Genomic DNA, 22966 nt, shown 5'->3' on the forward strand with positions numbered 1-22966 from the left:
CTGCAATAGAGCGTTAAAATTTTAAAATATCTAATTTTTTTATGTGAAGGGCATAGTCCTATTTAAATTCGATTTTTTTGTCACCCTAACTATAAATTATAACAAAAATCACGCACTATCTGGGAAATAAATTTGTGGCAACTTGTTTATTTAGTGTAATTTGTTAATGCAAAATCGCTTTTCGCAAAATTATTTACAATGTGATGTCTTGGTGTCGCAAATAAATCATTCCCAACTCTAATTGTTTTATTTCCAAAATAAAAGCACTTGTTATGTCTAGAAGTTGCTTCCCTAAATGATCTAAATAACTTGTCACAAAAACACTATGTTTGGATTCATTATTAGACTAAATTAGTTCTTGCACAGTAGTTTGAAAATTGCTTTATTTAATAAAAAAATCGTATTTTCGGTAGGAAATAGGATTATTACTGTTACGTAAAAGGATAAACAACACATAACTCTTTATATAAAAAGTTTAAACATAACGACAGATCTTGGAAAAATATAACCAAAAAATAACTAGTTTTAATTTTCACAAAAGTTAATTTTCTATTCGTGGTCATGAAGAACGTGGTTACAAATGTTGGTGCAAAAATGTCCAATGGTGTCGTCGAAGATATTTTTTACTGCGTCGACATTGCCACGCTCAAAATAGTAAACGTGCTCTGGATCTCTGGTTATCTCAAGCATCTTCTCGTATAGAGGAAATTCACCTTTTTCATTAGGAAAGACCATAACATAGACCTAAAACAAAACGACATAATAAAAAAAATCAACAACTAAAAATAAACAGTAACATCCCCGACAGTGAGGATCAAAAATCTTCTGAATTAGACCTAAACCAGTCTCTAAGTTCTAATTCATCAAAATAAGGACTAAGGCAACCAAATGAGCTTAAAAATGTGGGAAGAAGATATGGGACGAATGGAGGAAACGGTGTGGCATCAGCCTTTTTCTTGTGGACGTTTAGGCGCCCTAAGTTGAACGGTGCCGTTGGGACGCCGGTGTTTTGGCACCGAATTATTTGCGCCGAAGTTGTGTTTGTTCAGATTACTGTCTTATGGCTGGGATCAAAGAAACTTAGTCTTGAATAAATCGCGGATGCCCTTACTGGAAATGCTTGGCTTATAGTTTTGCGATTCAGTGACGATTAATAAAAACTTTTAAATTGCGATATTGATCATTCTCTGCCGCTGTTAATACGACAAACTTCTAATTTTAGTTTAATTAATGTTCATTTGGTTTTTTAAATCCTAGTTTTTATCACAATACATTTGATTTTAAATAAAGGATTTATGTACTTCATATTGTGGTAGTTTCAGACTATATAAAAACACAATAGTTTACAGTATTCTTTCCAAAAAACGTTTATCAATCAAGCTTCGTTGGCTTATTTTTTTCAACAATCTAAAATAGAAATTCATTAGCGCCAATTAATTATAACCATTGCGGAGCAGGCCTCAATTTTACCAGTGCTCCTCGACTTTCCCACTTTTTTGCAGCTTCAGTGACGTCATCGTCCGAAGCGCTGTCGGTTCCAATGAGCAAAATATCGCGGACACGTACTCGATCCCCGGTGCCAGGGCCCATCATGTTGTCAAGCGCCCAGTTCATCGCGTTGCCGATGTTTACCTTACCGTCCGCTGTGTTCAACATAAAAAAAGTAATTTAATGTTTTCAATGACAAACTTCCCGAAATAAGTTCGTTTGCCGCTTTCTTGCGACTCTTTGATAAAGGATGAATAATCTGAAGAAATGGTTCTTAAACTTTTTGAGACACGCCCCCCTTTTACAATTTTAACCAAACTCGCGCCACACCCTGTTTCAAAATAAAAAAACATAAGCATAACAGCAATTTATTTCCAGGTAAATTGCATCAATGCCAAGGATGTAACTATTTTTTAACCTAGCCTAACCTATAGGGTTGCCATATTTTAAAGTTGAATTTCTGACAAATTTACGGCGGTTACAGTGGCCAACTCCAGATCAGGGTCCTTGAAATTATGTCAAAAAATTTATATTAAAAGCGTACTTTTAATATTAAAAGATTGGAAACGATGGTGTCTTGCATGAAAAATGCCTTTGTATAGAGTTTAAGTTACCCAAATTTTCATTTTCGATGGTGCGATGAGACGCACGGCGCACTCTGGCTGATCTGATTTTAACAAAACGGGTTAGACATATTTCGCGCTTTTCATTTTACATAATATAACAAAGTTTATCAGAACTGAAGTGCATTTGAAATTCGCGCTACCTTTGTATGAAACTGAGATATATGTCGCTAGGTTGTAATCTAAACATTCTGCTTCCCATTCAAATTCTACTATTTCTGAAGCATGGATATTTGGATAATCCACTTGTATTTCACTCGTGGATTTACATTTTCTCTTAGCCTTAGTAAGTTTAAGATCTTAACAAACTTAGCTCGAATCTTTAAAATAGATCAAGTTTATTATAACAATTCGGCTAATAAACAACAGCTTGGCCAGATAAAAATGTTGTGTGTAGCTAAAATTAGATTTTAAACAACTCTAAACAAGTGAGTTTTCACAGTAGGTTTAGCGGTAGTCAAATAATGTTTACCTGCAACTCCATATTTACTAAAAAGAAAAATATATAATCATGTTGTTTAGGCTTGTTTGTTTTGCCAACAGTACAAACATAAAAAACGTGCTAGGTAAAAGTTTCTAACTGAGCCTAATAGAACAAAACGCAATACGCAAAAACTCTTCAAAAGCAAAAAAAAATGATTAGAAAGCAATGAGCTTGGTAGTTTATGACGTAACAATGAACAGTATTTTCAAACAATCAGTAGTATTAGTACTTGTCGAGTTACCCTGTTTGAATATTTGAGCTATTCAACATTACAAAAAATTAAACAAGTTTTGGTATAAACAAATATCGTTTTTAATCGCATGCGTGCGTGCGGCACACTCACACACCATGTTTTCCTCCAATGGCCGTTCAGAGTGGGTAACTTAATCACGTGATTAATGCGTTAGCATAAAGTTTTTGTGGAATCATCGCCTCCCAAAACGAAAATACTTACCTTAAAATCAACAGGAATATTCTACATAACATAAAAAACTAATGCGTGACTCGATGTTGTCCATTCAAATATCACTTCACCTTAAAGTTTAATCATAATTCATACAGAGTTTGTCAATTTTTCGCGCCAGGTTTCTCGCGAATAGCCTGTATGTGCGCTTTAAAAGTTAGTAAAGGTCTATCTATATTTGTTTGAGGAAGGGAGGCATTATTGGTGTTTTGATATGACGTCAGAAAGTAAGTGATTTTTTTAAACGACATAAAAAACAAGCAATTTTATGAAACCTGTTTTTCATGGTCTTTCACGCAAAACGCGTAATTTGGTTTATATTGCTTAACTTTTTTATTTAGAGGTAAGGCGAGATGTTTTGGGCAAAGAAGTTGTTGCGAAAAGCGTCAAATGAAATTGCTCTTAACTATGGATTAGTTTGAAAAAATGTAGTTTTTTTTTAGAGTTTAAGCGAGTAGACAATGATATTATGGAAAAATATCTAATTGAAACTATAGAGACAATAATGTTTATATTTTCTATAGTCTAGGACTCAGGGTGGTCCAAGGTCATCAGCATCGCTCGCGAAAATTTTCAAAATGTGATGTCTGTAATGTCGAAAACATATGTGCGTTACAAGGTTAAGCGCAATAGGCCTATAACTTTCGTAAAACAACATTTTAAAGTGTTGTGTAGGACGCACTGCGCATTACTTTAAACCGACTTACATTCTTACCACTCACTGGATCCAAACTTGGTGAGCGTTAGGAAGCCCGTTTGTTTAATAGTGTAACCCGCATATATTACAACCAAACAATTTAAACATGCTTTCTGTTCCTCTTTTCTGCTTTCTGTTTTAGTCGCTAATTATTTTCTTATCGTTTCGTTGCTCGCGTTTATTTCTGCTTTTTTCCTTTTTTTTGCTTTCCATTTGTTGTACGAGCGTTCAGTGTCATTCACCCTGACGAAGGCGGCTTGTATAGGTTGCCGAAACGTTGGTTAGCAATTATAATTACCAGAGGAGCTGTTTTTGATTTATATTACCATGTCTGGTAGCAACAGTTTATATATGCTTTCTGTTCATCCGTCACTTATATTTCGTTGATTAACCTCTCAAAGCTACGCGTTACAATATTTCAACGGTATACTTCGCAGGCGACTAACATTGATGTCGCTAGGTTGGATAACCCTGGTCTAGGTTAACAAATATGCTGATTTACGTTGGAATTTTTAACTTTCGACTTGAAGCCTGAAACAAATCATTTGCCAAATTAGGAATAAGTATTAAAGAGTTTCATAATGCAAATGTGCCTTTTGGCTGACAATATTGCCCTGAAACAAATAAACATATTACCAGACAAGATTTGAGCGAAACGTGTAAAACTTATTCCCAAATTAAATAGGCACATATAGTTTTAGACAGGGTCTCACGAATCTCAACCATCGTATGTATTGCATGTTATTTTCGCGTGACGCCACACTTAAAATGCTGGACAAACCTGAATTGAAGTTAAGCAACAAACCTGAATTGATGTAAGCTTGAGGAGCGCGGTTAAACGTTCCTAGTAAGGTTTCATTAAACGAAATAATGCCTGTTTTGTGGACATTTCCGCTAAAGTCTAGCTTGGCGTACATGTTTCCATTCTCCGGTGAAACTATCAAATCTCTAAACGATAAAAAATTAATGCATTACTATTTACTTTGGGAACAAAATTATCCTTACCTGTATCCCATTGCACCAACGGTACTGATTTCTTTGTACGTTTCGTTATTGGATGCGTGAATCAAGGCAATGACGTCAAAAAGGACGTAGGGAGGACAAGGTACTGGGGACAATTAAAGTAAGGTGATAAAGCAAAGCATATTCTTGTTGTAGTAAAAGTTTTGTAATAAAAAAATTGAAACTGGCTTTGAAAGTCCTATCATGCCAACTGCAAAAGCAACTGCAAGTCCTAGTCTTAGTCATTTCTTGAGCTTTAAATTGAAATGTAAGCTCGTCCAAGCCAAACCGAAATGTGTAACATATCGGGCGCTGAACTAAAATCCTACCACAACGAATATTATTTAGGTTAAGTTGCGGTTAAAGTTTGAGTTTGGGTATAGGTTGAGTAATATTATTGAATAATAATACACACCCAAACGCTAACCCAAATTTAGCGCGTTACTTTAATAATTGTTTCAACGCTGTGGTTGGATTCTGGACCAGCGCCCAAAACGTAACATATAGCGAGCAAAGTGTTTTACAAGCAGAAATTGGTGTGGTAAACTACCAGAGTTTTAACAAAAAAAACTAACTTAAGTCAAGTTGTTTCTTCCAAATCAAGTCATTTGAAACCAAGGATTTAAGTGTACTTAAATAAAGTGATTGACTTACTTATCGTTGTGGCATTTCTACAAAAAAAGGGACGTCGTGAAAGTTCAAAATTTATAAACCGTATCCTATGTCTTTCTATTTGACTAATATCAAATTCTGATATACAAGTTCAGCAGTAAACATAAAATTATACTTACATGCACAACAAGGCGCAGGTTTATTCCATTGGCCATTAGAAAGGCATTCGAGGCGATCATTTGTGCTGGGATGAACCAAATAGTTTTCCTCCGTACATTGAAAATCACAAACGGTCCCGGTTTCATTTATACCTCCCGAACATTGCATATTGCCATGAGGAAAGTTAGGCTTAAGTGTTGGACAGGATTGGTCCCGCAACACGGCTAGAAAGAACAGAAAGATGTATGATGTGAGCTTTTCGGCAAGTTAGGTGGTGTTTCATTTAGCCTAAATCTATGAAAACTTGCCGTTTTCATTATGCACACGTATTTAGAGGCTCATACATATAACGATATATCTATATAAATATTGTGTAGGAAATAATGGGTAAAATACAATATTTAGTACTACAATTGTTGGTGATGTGACAGGGTAATTAGTACAGTGTGATACTGTGATGATAGGTAATAATCAACAAACGATTTGGTAGTTTGGTATCTTCTTTCGATATTATGATGCATTTTTTTGTGTCATTTAAATGCTGTTGCTTTACTTTGACTTATTTTATTTTCACAGTGGTAAATAGAATTACAAGCGTTTTAGACCACTTGGTTTATAGGAACTGCTAAGGTTTGCTTGCTAGTGAAAAACACATACTTTTATTCATGCAATCCATCATTCCCATATTGCAAGAGTTGGTTTCACAGCAACAATGGCAAACTGATGGTGCATTGTCTCTTGGATTGCAACGTAGTTTATTCTAAAAAAAGGAAATACTGTAAAACAAGTGTATTATGGTTTGTTACTCAAAATATCTGTAGGGCCCAAATAACTTAGATTTTCTTAACATTAAAAAAGGTTCAACGTTTCAAAATATTGTTTAAATTAAATGAAATAAATTGTAAGATTATGCACTACATCAGTGCTTTTCAACCCGTGGGATGGTACGCACTTGTGCGGAAGAATAACGTCGTGCGGATGAAAATAGTGCTTATTATTATTTTTTATTATGTGCAATACAGTAATCAAATAAGCTGATGCGCTCCCTTATGCGTTACAGGTACAGTGTCTCTCAGTGGTTCATACAGCCTAAGCTATCTTATATCGTTTATATCGGTCAAGGCTTATGCACATGGTTTTAATACCAAACCCTTTCAATGTTATTTCACAAATAAAACTAAACGTTGCAAACTTACTGAGCTTGTTTCGTGCAAATGGAAATATACCGAAATAAAAAAGTGCGGATGGAAATTGTAAAGGTTGAAAAGCATGGCACTATATGTTTCGGCATGCAACAATAGTTCGATTAGAAAGCACTTAAAAAATTGACCGGCCAATAAACAGAAAATAAATTATATCGATTTTTAAAAAAACCTTAGAAGAGTAAACCGACCCAGACAAACAGAGTGGTTCCGTTTGACACTTGAAACGCCAAAAGGAAAAAGGGCATTTGAGATATGCAATGAAAGAGACGACCTAATTCCATCTCAAACACACACGTCAACACACATACTTTTATTTAGTATTCAGGAGGTAGTTAAAAGCCGCTTCGTACGGCTGTCATTCTTTATAGTTGGCAATGAAGGAAAACTTCCTGGAGCAAACAAGCATTCACGGCCGCACAACAACTTATTTATACGAAAGGATTTGATATTCACGTAGCCTAATCAACTTCGCTATTGTATACTGTACATCTGAGCCATTAACGCAGTTTTGTATCTATCATTTTACGCAAATCAAAGACACAAGGCAAGTGGACCGATCTCAAATTGTAATTCCAACAGAAAAACTTATCATTCCAGCAATCCCGTTCCTGTAAGCGATTTTTATTATTCCACCAAATAACCGATGTTCAATTCCCATCGGGTAAAATACTTTTTTTTTTCGAGTTAAGGTGAAAAACAAACACAGAAAGGGTTCTTGGGTAAACTAAGCCCTTAAATAGTGAACGCTCTCTAAGGTTTACCAGTAAATAAATATGTAATTCGTGAATTTGTTGCAGGAAAAAAACACAGGTAAGCTAAATAAATGTATTCACGTTGCTAATTTTAATCATTTCAAACTTAGGAAAACAAGTACATTTATATAATAAAGCTGGTAAATGTGATGGCTCACTTGTTTGGCTTAAAAATTCAAACAACGCTGGTTTTTCGTCTATACGTTTATAAGTACACCTATTACCTCTAACATGTGATTACGACAGGCCTGTTCTTGCTTGCACTGCTTTGTGATGAATGTCAATCCGTTTTCCTTTCGCTCAGAGGACATGCATGATTCCTGCATTAAATACAATTTGTACTTTCCTGTGATGCGATGCCTTTATAAGCACATTGGCAATACCTATAGTCCTATACGATCATTTCGACCTATGTATTTTTTGCATAATCGAGCCATTGGTTTTGGCATAGCTTTGTCACATCATCCCTGAACTTTCTAATGCGCCCTTAGCAAAATTACTAGATCCAACCCTGCTCATATTACAAAAAATTCTACAAAGACATTATTGAACAAATCACTTTGCACAAATTCACTGACTCGAATAATTTGGCTTCCATTAATTAAGGTTCATTTTTGGAAAAAAATATTGTCGGTAAATTGGAATAAAAAGGGGGAATCACAAACATTGGATTGCTCATCTTAAAAGTTGAAAATACCGATAATATTTGTGTTTGTCTTACGTGTCTTTGACTAATTAAGCTACTTGTTACTACAATGCCAAAGCACAAATCCGGTACGTGATATCAATTAGAATTTCGGTTTCATGGTTTGTGAACCAGCTTAAACCTTTCTACATTGGAACGGTAATGATTGTCTTTAAATAATCGCGTAACGTAACAAAACATGTTGTTTCACTAAACAAAATTATGTCTATAACATACAGGCAATTTGCGATTTTTTGTAATAAAATCTGCAAATACAATAAGAAGTCAAAACAACTTTGAGCAAAAAACGAAAAATGAACTTTGCATTTACGGGTATTAATTTTGACTAAACCATAGTTGTCATTACCCCAATTTATTGAATATTTCATTCATGGTGCAGGTTAGAAACACATTTAAAACACAATCAGTAAACCAATTTTTTATAGGAATAATCAAGTTAAACACATTTATAATACAATATAGAATGTATTAGCCCTTTTTACTTCTTTTAGTTTGGTCCATTAGCCTGTTTTCTGCGATCTTACCTCTTCCGACGCACAAGTTTCCAAGTTTCCTCTTGTAACGCAATCAGCCATGCTGACCGCGTTTTCGCATTTCCAGCACTGCAGGCCTAATAAAAAAACGCCTGTAGGTTGTTGTCGCCAAAAAGCAAAATGTTTTAGTGCGTTAATGTATGATAAAAGGACAAAACTTTTAGTTTGCAATCCGGATTAAGCCAAAATCCTAAAAGAGTATTTTTATGTAAAATAGTGCGCTAAGTAAAACAAATATATCTGTCTTAACTGAATTTAGGTTGTCGTAATCGTAAAATGCCTTAGCGGAAATCAAACACATCGCTTTATATATATTTAAAATAAAAGTACTTTATATCTGTTAATTTGATATTAACGATGCTATATAAACTAAAGTTAAAATTTAAAACAAATTATAAGAAAAACGCCGTAGGTATATTTAGAAAAGTTCTGATACTTTTGTAAAAAGAGTAGTTTGCGAGAATACGTTAATTTTTTTAACTTGTTGAGTTTAAAGTGGTCTAAAATTAGTTTAATGGCAGTATTGATTTGAGCGAAACCTTACTTTTCTTTATCCATTCTTGTATCTTACCTTTAACTGTCGTTGCCGTTGCCACTAATGCGACAAAAAATGCTTTAAAGAAGATCATCCTTTTTGGTATCTTACACTATGGTTTTATTAATTTTCACTAAGAACACAAACTGTGCTAGCGACAATCAAAATTAAACCTTTTTTATGACAAGAATGTATAATCGATAAAAGTTAGAACAGGCTAGTAGATAAAGCCACAAATAAATGTCTATACATGCACATAACAGTAAACCTTTTTCATTGAAAAGGCTTTCACTATATGCGACTACTTTGTGAGAATTGTATTCTTTTAAACACAAGAGTATTTACAATAAATAACTTGCAACACTAGGTGTAGCATAGTAAACAGCCGCCGGGGTTGTTTTTCAATGTCGTCGGGATGTTTTTATAAACTGCTTACTGGGGATTTGCGCGTTATTTATTTATCGTCGTTTGGCAGATAGTTTATAACTGCTATTAGAGGGTTTCAACTGATGTGCTTTAAAGTGTTGTGTATTGGCCTCGGGCCGGAACGAACGTTTTTTATAGGCTGTCCATGCCGCTTTTATTATGCAAATCGTTTTGTTAAGCAGTGAAGGATTGTTGCTTTCAATTGTTTTAATTTAATTTGGTTACTTTTAAATAAGTTTTATACCAAGAACGCGTGTTGCGTAAAAATTTTATAGTAACACCAAATCTGTATAACATACATCAATATGCTATGGTTTTATCAAACTGAATTAAACATCATATGGGCGGGTCCAAGCATACTATTTATAGGAGGGCGGGGTTTGCGTTAAAACAAGTAATTATTAAAAAAACAACTGTTGGTTAATTCTTAATCGCGCTAGCTGCGATACATTTAGTGTTCATTTGGTTTTATTGGAAAATTTTGATTTCCACACATAATGCATTAATAAAATAATTGGCATATTTCTCTTTATAATGACATTTATTGGGATGATTTTGACAAACATGGTGTGATATTCACTGACTTACCAGCTTCAAGGCTGCATATAAAAATACAAAGGAAAAAACTTTCGGGAAACGGGACAACTTTTTTCGTTTATCCATTTAGCAAAAATTGAAATATAAACAGAAACTGTAAACGTGAACGGAAAGTCGGAAACATGTAACGAAAACATCCTGTAATCAAGATAAAGCATTCCTACAAAAATGAAGGATTGGTGCGCCAAAAAGCCCAAAAAAGTCGATCTTGATCAAAGATGTCCTACTGTATAAAATAAATCGTTTAAAGAAGAGCCTATACCCACTGGTCTTCTATATGTTTTTTCTGGTCCGCCATAAGGTTTCTTTAGTTCCAGTTCAAAACTATTTTTGCAAGTTTAACAGCATAAGTGTAAAAATTCTTAGCGCTTTGCGCGATTTTCATGTCCTGTTTACTTAATCCCCTTTTGGGATAGTTTCTTCAGCACAAAATTGCCCCAAAGTTGTTCAAGGCTTACCATATCACATCTTGCTGTGTTACAAGTTTGCATTTCTAAGTTTTTCAATTGTGGATTACTGTAAAAGATAATTCCATAAAACTTAGCAAATTTTCTTGTAAATTTGACCGCCCATCTGAATAAGTTGTCTTAATTGTGATGCTTCACACTATGTTTCCTTAAATTTCTGAATTTAAAACTAACAATGTAAATTACCTAGTACCGCTGTTCAATACTCCAATTTCTGGTTGCCGGTCCGTTAAAGGAGGTCTGTGTTTTTACCATTCCGCGTTGATAGTCAAAGATGTTAATAGCATTCTTTTCTTTTTTTAAATTTACAGCTTAGGAATGTGTTTGTCTTGATGTGATGCAATACTTAGATCTAATCAGTAAAATATATGTAAAATAATATAGCTCAACAAGAAAATTAAAAAGAAACTTTGGTCTAATTGCTAGAACAAACATCGATAAATATTATCAAAATGTATTTTTCTGACATGCATGAAATAGAAAAAGACACACACAACCAGATGTAGCAGTCTACAGCAGGGTTTCCCCAAACTTTTTTGGACCACGGACCACTATTTATAAATCTGTTTTTTCGCGGACCGCAATACAAAGCAAAAAATAAATAAATCCAAATTTTATATATTTACAAAACTGACAAAATCAATGGGACGGATGGGATTCCTTCCCTCTGCTTAAATCATCAATTCATCATAAATTCAAAGCGCTACACGTAAGATTTACGACACTGGACAGCAAAAGCTTTCGAAATCAATAAGTTGTGAATAACTGCGGCAATTTAATTATCTTTGAAAGCGTACACATACTGTACAACAGGGGTCGGCAACATTTTTCAAGTCGCGGGCTAAAAACAAACTCAAAAAGGTCTCTGCAGGCCGCACAAAATGTTAACGAAGAATTATGTTATTAAAAATTAGAACAACTGTAAATCAGGCCGCCTTCGGATATATTTTTGCACTTGAAAACGCGTTTAGCTACTTTTAAGGAGGCAGTAGAGTAAAGTGTGTTGACGCAAAGCGGAAAAAGGCGTTTGTTTGGTTTAAAATTCGAGTCCACACGTCGTTATTCATATTGAAAAGTGAAATAAAACCACTTTGAGAAAACGCGATAAGCTTAATGTTTAACCTAGTTCAGCGTTTGTTAATGTATTTAAGTCCGGGCGCACCTGGTGAGCTAAGCGAGCGCTATTTTTTTTTGCGTAGGCCGGCATTTCTTGCAAATTTTTATTACATTTCAAAATTAAAAGTTAAAAATGTATGTCCAATATTTTTGAATACGTTTTCCGTTTGTGCAAAACTTTTCGCACTTATGTAGTTAAAATAGTCAAAAAGTATGAGAAATTTACTCGTGTCTAGTTTGTTAAAGAGGCTGCGGGTTGGATAAATTACATTCGCGGACCGTAAATTGTCGACCCCTGCTGTACAACGTATATGTGTAACTTTTTAATTTCTTGTCATATCGTCACGGACCACCTGTGCAGTCGTCGCGGACCACCAATGGTCCGCGGACCACAGTTTGGGAAACCCTAGTCTACAGTCTACACAGTTCCGAAACAATGATTTGTTATTACAAAGGTGAGTCATATATTCAGTTATATGTTACTTTTTGGACAATTTCAAATTCGGATTCACACAAATATTACTAATCTAAATAGTTAACCAATGCTGCAACATTTTTTATGGGGTTATAGGAGTTCAGCAGAAAGCTTTTAAGCATGGTTTATTGGTTTAACCAGGGTTTTCAGAATTTTTAATCTGCGAGCCCTTAAACTTGAAGGATCACCACCGTTTTACAGCGATAAACGAAATTATTTTAGATATCTGCTTTTCTGCACGCATTTGTTGAAATGCAGTTAATGTAGGCCTACTCAGTGCTATCTAACAAAGAATTGTTTATTTTTACATTTATCCTTTTCTGAAAATGTTTGATTACATTTCTAAAGAGACAAGTGGGTCATTAAAAATCTGTAGTCAGTGGTTCACCATCCCTGACCTAGTTGAAAGAAACAAACCTATAGCTCGCATTAAAAGAACGAACCTATAGCTTGCATCGAAAGAAGCGAACCTATAGCTCGCATTGAAAGAAGCGAACCTATAGCTCGCATTGAAAGAAGCGAACCTATAGCTCGCATTGAAAGAAGCGAACCTATAGCTTGCATCATAAGAAACGAAACTGTACCTTATTGAATCACCTTAGCTTAGAGCAGTGGTTCGTCAACTTTTAAAAAAAAATTACGCAACAGTCCCCCAGCAATTTTTTTAATTGCCCACAGTCCCTTAAAAATATACACAAATTAACACAAAATAACGCGTTGTTTTTAATGGTAACAATGGGACGGATGCACTCGCTTCTTTGCTATCAGCTCGGCTATGTTAACCTCTAACAAATCACTTAAATTAAGTGAAGCAATCACCAACAGTATTAAAACCGTGACCGTATGGCCCACAGTGGCAGGGCAGCAAGCTGTAAACACGTAATTCTCATTAGCACAACGCAACAACACTATGACGTCACAATGGACAATTTAACATGAAGCGTGCAATGACGTCAATGGACAACTAATAATCAACTTGGTTTGGAAAAGTAAGCCGCCTGAAAAGTTTATTAAACAAAAAAAACATCAGGAGCGTCGTGTTGATTTTTTGTTAGGTGCTTCGCGGTCCCAGAACATTGTCTTGCGGACCCCAAAAGGACCGCGGACCCCAGTTTGAGTACCAGTGGCTTAGAGCGACCCATTGTTGACCCTACGCGACCCATATTTGAGTCGCGACCCATACTTTGAGAACCACTTCCTTATAAAGTAACAAAACATCTGACACCTTTTCTCTTTTTTCTATACTTGCATGCAGTCAATTGTGACATTGATTAGTTTGATGTAAAATTTTAACTTCGGAGGGCTTGTTGTAATAAGTCAACCTTAAATCCGCAAATGATATATGTATTTGTACTACAAATAGGAGACCGTTTTTAAATTTCATTTAGCTTTTTACATTAAGATTACAGTAGTGCTTTACTTTATAATTGGTAACCTCATACGACATAAGTATGAGTGTCAAGTCACCCGATCCGTTAGAAATCAGTGCATTTCTAAGCAAAAAGGTCTACGACAATCAGGGCATCCAATGGCAGAAAAGTCTAGACTTTTAGACCTTGAGGTCCTGGCAATGCACTGATTTGGACCTTTAGGTAAACTCCCGGTGTAGATAAATTAAAAATATTCATTAAAAGTTCAGAAAAGATAACAAAAAGTATGAGATAGGATTAATAACACTTGACCCACCTAAACCCTAACGCTAACCCGAATCCTAACCCAAATAATGTGCGTTATTTTAATAATTCTTTAAATTCTGGGGAAAAAAGCGCAAACTCGGATGGTTTCTCGTCCATTGTATTTAAGATTATTACGTCACAAATTGAGGTATTGGGGCCTGAAGCGTTATAATTATTAAATTATCGCACATTATTTGGGTTAGGGCGCTGGTTAGCGTTTGGGTTTGGTTGGGTCAAGTATTGTTAAACTTAATCTTCTTTTGCACATTTGTTAATGCAAATTAGTGTCCAAGACCTCAAAGTCTAAAAGTCGGACTTTTTGATCCTTTGAATGCACTGATTGTCGTAGACCTTTTTGCTTAGAACTGCACTGATTTCTGACGGATGGGGTGGTCAAGTTGTGTATGGTTGCGATTTACATTTTGAACGAACCCTGTACAAATTTGTTGGAGGAAAATTGCCGACAATTGCTCAACGTGCTCCGCAAGGTAAATCTACAAGAATCATAAATACACCTCGAAAGAACTTTCAGAGCGTTATTAATTAAAGGAATTGTTTAATATTATTTTGTTATAATTTTGTGGTTAAATCACTGCTAACACAGATTGTAAACCGGTTCATATGTATACGATGATGAGGCATGGAGCAAGATATCCCCGGGAATCGACTGTTACAGCCCTTATGGACCTTTTAGTAGTTGCTCAAAAAATCGGTGAGGCTGGGACACCGACAATGTGTAACGATGATCTATTCTAGAGGTATGTAATGAAACCTTTAAGTTTAATGTAAACATCACCGATTATAATCGACAACAACGGCTAAATGTGAGAACCAAAACGATTCGCGGATATAAAGATTTGTGACAAATTTCGTTACTCGAATCCAAATAAAAAAGTGAGGACACTCTATAAAAGCTCCAATGTTTCCTTCTTATAAACGTTTGTGGTTTTCCTAACTTTTGTTCTATAGCATTGATATGCAACTTAAAACATTTTCCTGTAAGTTTCTACCTGAAACGGATGGAAAGTTAAAGTAATGAACGCTTCGTCTTGATTTTCCAGTGAGTAGGCAAGTTGAGCAGTAACACTGCACGTTCCTTGCGGAAAAGTGTAAACAACTAAAATAAAGAGGATTGCGTCATAGTTGTCCCAAAGTGAAGGCATGCTAATTAGCTACTGCGCTGCGTGTTTCTATCGGGACAGCGCATATGCCGAATACAAGCTTTCTTCGATTGCGCTGTACTGGATTTCGAGCTAATATAGGCAAAATTCTAACTGTGTTGCCCAAAGCGTGAAAAGCTAGGTAGAAAAGATGAAAGACATTAAAAAAAAGAAACGCGTTGTCACCAGTAAAGCGGTTGGTGCTTTATTGCGTTGCTGTGACATGGCAAAGTTAAGGGGTAGTGAAACACAAACACGCACTTATCGCTGTGTACTATTGATACGGAAGCCGTAATCGTTGGTCATAAAGCAACTTCCGGGGGGCTAGATCACAGATGTTATTAAACACATATGTTTGTGTGTGTCTTTCATTGATTGATACGGACTGATGATCCCCCAGTGTGAAGTTGCTTGTACTAACAAAATGTGCAAGTATTGGCGCATGGTTGTTTCTCGACTCGCTCCTCTCTGAGCCTGCATAGCTCAGTTGGTAGAGCGACGGTCCCGGCTTGACCGGAGGTCGTGAGTTCGAACCTCACTGCAGGCCAGTTGTTTTTCTGGCTTGCTCTGCTTGCATCATAGATCGACAGATTCGGCGAGTCTGCGATGGCTTTTCGGTGTATTATCGCTGATAGTAGCGAGACAAGAAAAATGGCGATCTGCATGCTTCAATGCACGTTGACGCATCAGTAGATTCGCCACAGTATGATATTTTTTATTTAACCAAGCTTAAAAGATATTATTTGCTAAAGTCTCTGTTGATTAATAAATTAAAACCGGAGCTCAACATCAACACCGCCTATAACAGCAGTGTTTCTCGACCCAAATCCGAAGGGTGAGCATAACTGCAAAGCATTGTCGACTCAACTCTCTTAACTCAACGTTTTTTTGTTTGTTTGTTTTTGAGAAAACAAAACACTGAAAATTTAAAACTAAATTATAAATTATACTCTGCTGCTTAAAAAACCTTAAATTGCAACACAAGTTTTCTTGCTGATTCATTACAAAAACCGTGCGCGAAACTTTCCGAAAAAGTTTCCCGGAAAAATATATCGTGACAAAAAAACTCAAGATCGGTCTCATCTTAATAATATAGTGAGATTATACAAAAAATGTGATATTTGACCAAATCGTTAGGCCCAATTATATCGTTATTGAGGCATCTCTTCTAACAAATGGGATAGTTTATCCGGCAGACGATTGTCGCCATATGTTCGTCGGGTCGGTCTCTGGCATGAGATCTTAACCCTAGAACTACCATGCGGGTCAATTGACTCATTTGCGGTTCTTTTTTAATTTGACGGAAAGATTTTCATCAACTCGACAAAATGAATTTATTTTTTAAAACAATGTTTTGAAGTGGAAAACGGTGAACTACCATGCGGGTCAAATGACCCCTAACCAGAAATTAATGTGCTGTTCAATTAAATTAAATTTTGAAACAACTTTTACATACAGGTAAACAACAAGTTCCACAAACAAACTTGCAACAGTTGTAACATTTTACCCTTGTTTTATTTTACTAGCATACTCTACATTTGTTTCTTTTATTGGGTGGTATGTCCTCATCAGCACCTTCTCGAACACGTTTGAGATGCAAAACATAAGGAACTTTCCGTCTTTTGTCTGTTTCTTCTTTGCACAGCTTTTCTTTTCAGCCAGTTCTATGATGAAATCTCTTCTCTTTTTGTCGTAATTTGCATATCTTTGCATATAATGTATGCATCCAGTTTCATAATATCTATCAGGTTGAAAAATGAAGCAAGTGGCTATCTTCGGGATTCTGCCTTAGTATGGTAAGCCCGAAGCATTTCACACTACCTTGTTCTTCTTCGCTTTATAACTAAGAAGCATTATGCTTCCAGGTGTAAGTGTAAAAATGAATTTTGATGTGTACAAAGGCGTGTTTTTGATGAACATTAGAGGGTATTTTTCGTCGATGGGATCTTATAGTGCTAACGATTATAGTGTTCCTTGCAAGTAACTCTCTGGTGAGAGCCAAAGATGTAAACAAGTTGTCAGTAGTTACATTGAGCCCACCGTTTTTGTAAGCCTCCATCAACGACAACACAATGTGCTCCCCAAGTCCACCTGTCCTATCTTCCTTTCCAACGTGAGGTAAAGCTCGTAAAACGTATAGTAGGTTGTAGCATCACGCAACATCCAAAACTTTATTCCAAATTTATTTGGCTTTTGAGGCATGTAATGTATGAATGGGCATCTGAAAAAAAAATACAAAGACTAAAGACATGGCCATAAAAATACAAACGCAACTCTATATAGAGGCTTACCTTGATCTGCAAGGGAAAAGTTGCTCATCAACTGTAACATGAGAATGGGGAAAATAGGACTTTTGGCAACTGTCCATTACTGAATTCCACAAATCTTGAATTGCTGCAAACTTGTCAGATTGTCGGCGAAGTCGCCTTGAAGGTTCGTCATCAAAACGTAGGTAACGAACAATCGACTCAAATTTGTTCCTCGCCATAGTTTCTGAAAAAATAGGTCTTCCATATTCTGTATCCCAGAAATTTGTATCGGTTCATTTCTTCCTTTCAAAACTCCCCGAATAAGACACAGGTCTAAAAAACCTTCCAATTCTTCTTTGCGGAAAGAGAATGCGTTATCTCCTTGTCGACGAGCTTCACCTAACGTGAATTCAATAATGTTACTAAGATTTTTATGACCCCAAAACTCTTGAAAAACATCTTTAGCAATGTCTACACGTGCAAGAATAAACCGTTTAGCACCTGGTATCGTATTGATTATATTTCGTTTAGGTGTTCGTCCATTACTAATTGGAATGTCAGACCAGCTGGTACCATCTCTACTTATTATGTCCGAACTAACCTCGTCTTGCACAAAATCTTGATCTACATCAATCTCGTCGTCCTCCTCGCGCAAAGCACTTCTTGTGCACTGCATTGTTATATCAGCTTTTTTTCTTGTTACAGTATAATTGACGTTTAGAGCAGGCGTTTTGAAGTGGCCATATGAGAAAAGGCTACAACTGCAAAATATTAATTTGGTAAATCGGTAATTATAGGGAATGATATCGTTATTACGTCACACGTTTAAATGTGTGAATAAAGGTGAAAAACTATTTAGCATTACAAATATATGCTAAAATATAAACAGCATAATAACTATGTAATACTTGGCGTTGATCTTGTATAAAAATATAGTTAGCTGGAACGAAAATGTCAATTAGGTGAAACCAATAGACTCACATGTGATACATTATAAAGTTAATTTTTAAGGAAAAGTGAAACTACTCAAAAAAGTTAAAAATTAGGCGCAATGCATAAAATTATTCCTTTTTTTGAGTGTATCATGAGATCTTTAAAATGGCAAAAAATATAGGTACTTGAACCAGTCGATTTGGCCCAATAGATATTTTTGTTACCCTTAGTAATTTCTCCGACTATCTCGATTTGATAAATTGTATAGCCTATAGCAGGGGCTGGGAACCTATGGCTCGCGAGCCATATATGGCTCTTTTTGTGACGACATATCTCTTTTGATGAGAGAATCTTGCTTGCACAAAAATGTAAACTTTTGTTTCTCAGCATGATCTCAAATAAAACTGCACGCTGCCGCGACCGCTTTCCGAACTTCCCTTTTTTTAACACACATAATTGGCCTAGCAAATTTTCGGCGTTTCTCGCGAATCCTATTTATTTTTGGAGACTGTTATCCAGTTTGAAGGAATCCCTTAATATCCTAAAGACCTTTTTTTCTTTTAACGGAACTCCGTAATCAAAGTTGCGCAAAACTTAGCTAATTGATTTTTCATGCATACCATGTTGTGTCCTTTAAAAGTTTAACCTAAAACTTGATGTTAAAAATTATTATATGGCTCTCATAGAAATAGAACCAAGATTTTTTTTTTTTTATCGGCATAAACTTACAAAAAAATTGAGGATTTAATAGTTGGTTGAAAAAACTATTTTAAGTTTAAACTAAATGGCACAATGTACTTATTTTGCTACACTTGTGATTTATGACTGTTTGACGGCCAAAACTTTGAACTTTACAAATATTTTGACAATACTGGAATACAATTTTGAATAAATCAAAGGTTTAGTTGCCAATATAATCTTTTAAATTATTAGGGGATGAAAATTTGTTTTGTTTATTTATTGCTTCAACGGCATTTAAAGTCTGTTTGTTAAGTAATACGGATTGTTATGTAATAGGTATCCTTGTTGAAGAAGTTGGTAATAGAGTTTCCGCAAGATTAGGTCTCAACCGCACAACAGTTAACCCTCGTTATTGGACCTAATGAGCTACAGTGGTTGCGCATTTCAGGAGCAAGTTGATGGCTTCAACGGGCCTTCGTGTTTTCCATTTTCGCACGACTTTGATAGTACGGTTTGATTTAAAACATCTTGCGATATAACTTGTTCTTAAATAGTACCATATATGTTATGCGATATTAGTGCTTGGCTTCTCGTTTTATATACAGTATTGGAATACGCTTTGGACCTGAAAAACCATGAAAGTAGGGGATTTGGTTTTCCCATTTCCTATGAGAAGAACTGTTTGGCGATCAAACACATCTTCGGCTCACTTATGGAAGCTAGAGACGCGGACATATTAGGAGATGATTACAACACCAGCAAGATTGTCATGGCGCACACCTCTAATGTTGGAACACTTGCTACAAGTCTAAATCTTTACGAGGTAGACTTTTTTTAAAACAAAATAAAGGAAGGCATTCTTATGTTTAAAACGCTAGCCTACTACGAGATTTAAACTACGACCTCCGCTGTACCTAGATCACATGTGTAGGAAATTCATTCTAGATGTTTCAGTGGTCTGATAAAGTGTTCTTGACTGGTCGACTGAATTCTAGTAGCCCCTCTCAAGACTTCCAGTGTCCTAAATTATCCGTTTTAGGGTTTAAGCTAAACAATACAATATAGTTAAAATGCATACGTGTATTTAGCCTATTTAATTTCCCAGGTAGGCTACCGTCGGAAAGGCTATTTCTGAAATCAGTTAATCAATATATCGATAAGTTTTAAACTTACGCCAAAGGGAATATTTGGTCCGACGGTCTACCAATGATCTAAATAGGTTTACAAGTAGGAAGTCCAGAAACGGCCATAGCACCGTTGCCTGCTGCATCCTATATTCGTACTACAACTTCGTTAGGGGATTATATCGACCTGTGTTAAGCAACTGAGCCATGAAATTAACAAGAGTAATGCTGAGATTAGTCCTGCTAAAGTGATACTGACAAACTAAGGGCTCAGTTGGTAGAGCGGCCTTGATATGTCCGAGGTTGTGATTTCAAAGCACGTCGACGACTCTAGTTATTTTACTAGTCTGTGTGTGGCCCTGTACCATTAGTGGTACGCGTACCACAGGTTGGGAACCCCTGGTATAGGCCTATAATTTAGCAGGGCCGATAATAGTTAATACCAAACTTGGGTTTCATGGCTCAGTTACGTTTATATCAATTGCTTTGTGAAACCTGATTAAAAATGACGGAATGTCCTGGGGTACATTTTTATCGTTGTACTTTTGGGTGTCCGATAATATCGGATCGGAGCCGACACGCGATGCAAAATGGTAGTATCGATGGTTTGTTACACTAAAGAAAACTTGGACATAATAGTGTAGAACAAATTACTTTTAATTAATTTTAATCGTTCCCTAATAATAATGTCATTTTAAATCGGATCGTGATAATTTTTGTCTAAAATATCAGACATCTCGAGTTGCCCTGAGAATAAAAGTTAAAATAACTATACGCAGCTTGGTGAACCGCCCGCCCCTGACAACTTTGAAACCCAACTCAACAGAACGTTCCGCTACGCTACGATGGCCCCAACCGGAGGTCACTTGTCGTTTGTTCTGTGCCGCTGTGACCAGTCAAGTGACTACCAAGTTCAGATTTTTTGGAACGAGAAAATTGTTCCGATCCCGGGCTGCGAAGAAAATCCGTACCAGTTGTGTAGACTGGATAAAGTGCTTCAAATCTATCCCGAATTTTGGCCAGGATCCCCAGATAAATGTGATATCGAGAAAATTTGTAGTTTCTAGCAGTCGATTTAAATATGATATAAATGCAAGTATAGTTTATAATTCGTAAAAAAAAACTGGTAAATGTTGATTTGATTTACCTCAATTTGGTCTAGAACTTTTCGTAATTAATTTTTATTTGTTAATTCAAAATTTGTTAATTGTACAAAGCTGTTTATAGTGCTGGAAATAAAACGTTTTTTATATTTACACAGTATCCAGCCGCCGTTGGATATACAACGATTCACGAAACAGGCGTTTACGATAGTCACCCTCTTTCGCAATAACAGTACCACCAAAAAATTGTTATGCTCCGCCTAAAGCTGACTTCTTGGCGTCGTTGCTCTTAACGTCGCGAACGTGTTCTTTCCGGCGTGTGTCAAACGACCTGTTTCACCAATATAAACCATGGAACAATCTCCGCCCGCAAGGGTATAAACTCCCCCATTGCGTTGTTGACGCGCCGATTGGGTCTTCAGGATGCACCAACAAGTGGCACAAAGTGGTGATGGGCGTTATACGAACTACGATGCCGAAGTCACGCAACATACAGCGCAGCACGTTCATCAAACCTGGAATATACGGCAACCTGATGTACCATTTCAGTTTAGTCGGCGATTTGCTCCTTGAGACCACACGCTCTTGCCTTAGTAACAACGATGGATATCCATTGAGGCGTAGGGATTCGCGAACCCGTCGAATCTCTTCCTCCAACGCGCTCAGTTTCGAGGTCAACCGTCCACCCCAGCGGTTCTCAACCAGTGGGCCAGGGCTCAATGGTGGGCCATAAGAACATTTGAGGTGGGCCACAGACCAATTTTAAAAAGCTAGATTCAGTTTCATTTGTGTCACTATATTTAATTTTACAGGAATAATGGCTTGGGGAGGAATTAAAAAGGAATGTAAATTTATTGTTCAGCCGCAAGTATCTCACTAATGCACGGTTGAATAAATATTCTGTTTTGAAATATGTTCTGCTGTGTTTTGTTCTAAACCTATTTTACATTTTTTCCTTTCATAAAATGTATTGGGCCACAGAATATTTTTGCAACGTAAATGGGCCAAAAAAGAAAAAAGGTTGAGAACCACTGGTCTAGCCAGGTCGAACAACGTCGTCACCACTTACCGCTTCCGATATACAGGATGGTGAGATGCGAAATTCAAGTAGCTCTTTGTGCTCGTGGATTTGTGGGTACACACGAGAGTTCAGGTGGTCGTCACTCGTTCGCATCACTTTACCATCTGTCTTCCATTACCCTTCATCTCCATTTTTTATTAACCCACATCTCCATATTAAGTCTTCCATAAACCTACATCTCCATAGTTCTGTTCCAAGCTGTTCAATGCGTAAGAAACGCCTCAACCTGACGATGACGAAAGCGTCGTCGACATAGCGTCGCCAAAATCTCGGTGGGTCGAAAAAAGTCTCGCAAGCTCGTTTCCTGACAGACTACATGAACAATGAACATATTGGTAACCACCACCGATATAGGAGAATCCATGGCTGAGCCATGTATCTGCTAATAAAACACACCTCAAATTGTTAGGTAGTCAAATCCTTAAACAGGTAACTACTTTTGTGACGCGAATCATAACCTGCCTCGACATCTGTGCTTCATCAGATCAAAGTAATAGTAAAAGCATTTATATCCCGAAATAAAGGCGAACGCGCAAAGGATAAAAATAATTATTGTAGTCAGCCTCATATTTTTGTGACAAGAGCGCTGTAAAAAATTGATGCGAATACCGCTAAATGT

At 36.3% G+C, this 22966-nt stretch overlaps 1 protein-coding gene across 1 annotated transcript; it reads right to left on the reverse strand.

Annotated features, from left to right (window-relative positions):
* Positions 1-549: 549 nt before the first annotated feature.
* Positions 550-8793, reverse strand: LOC146136338 (uncharacterized). Its single transcript, XM_083396209.1, has 8 exons — positions 8716-8793; positions 7710-7805; positions 6186-6288; positions 5549-5752; positions 4761-4863; positions 4561-4703; positions 1471-1643; positions 550-744 (listed from the first exon to the last, which is right to left on the reverse strand). Exons 1-8 carry the CDS (start codon positions 8764-8766, stop codon positions 550-552), a joined length of 1068 nt encoding a protein of 355 aa, XP_083252335.1. The 5' UTR covers positions 8767-8793.
* Positions 8794-22966: the final 14173 nt, after the last annotated feature.

The sequence above is a fragment of the Ascidiella aspersa genome, chromosome 8, assembly GCF_963924565.1.
Source record: "Ascidiella aspersa chromosome 8, kaAscAspe10.2, whole genome shotgun sequence".
Taxonomy (NCBI): domain Eukaryota; kingdom Metazoa; phylum Chordata; class Ascidiacea; order Phlebobranchia; family Ascidiidae; genus Ascidiella; species Ascidiella aspersa.

Bases quoted from the DNA above. Each gene is read 5' to 3' on its own strand.
- LOC146136338 (XM_083396209.1), bottom strand. From the start codon at position 8,766: ATGGCTGATTGCGTTACAAGAGGAAACTTGGAAACTTGTGCGTCGGAA. The intron at 6,289-7,709 runs GTAATAGGTGTA...TCCTTTTTTTAG, and splicing joins GTCGTAATCACATGTTAGAG to AATAAACTACGTTGCAATCC. The intron at 745-1,470 runs GTAAAATTGAGG...GTTTTGTTTTAG, and splicing joins GGGAAAGTCGAGGAGCACTG to GTCTATGTTATGGTCTTTCC.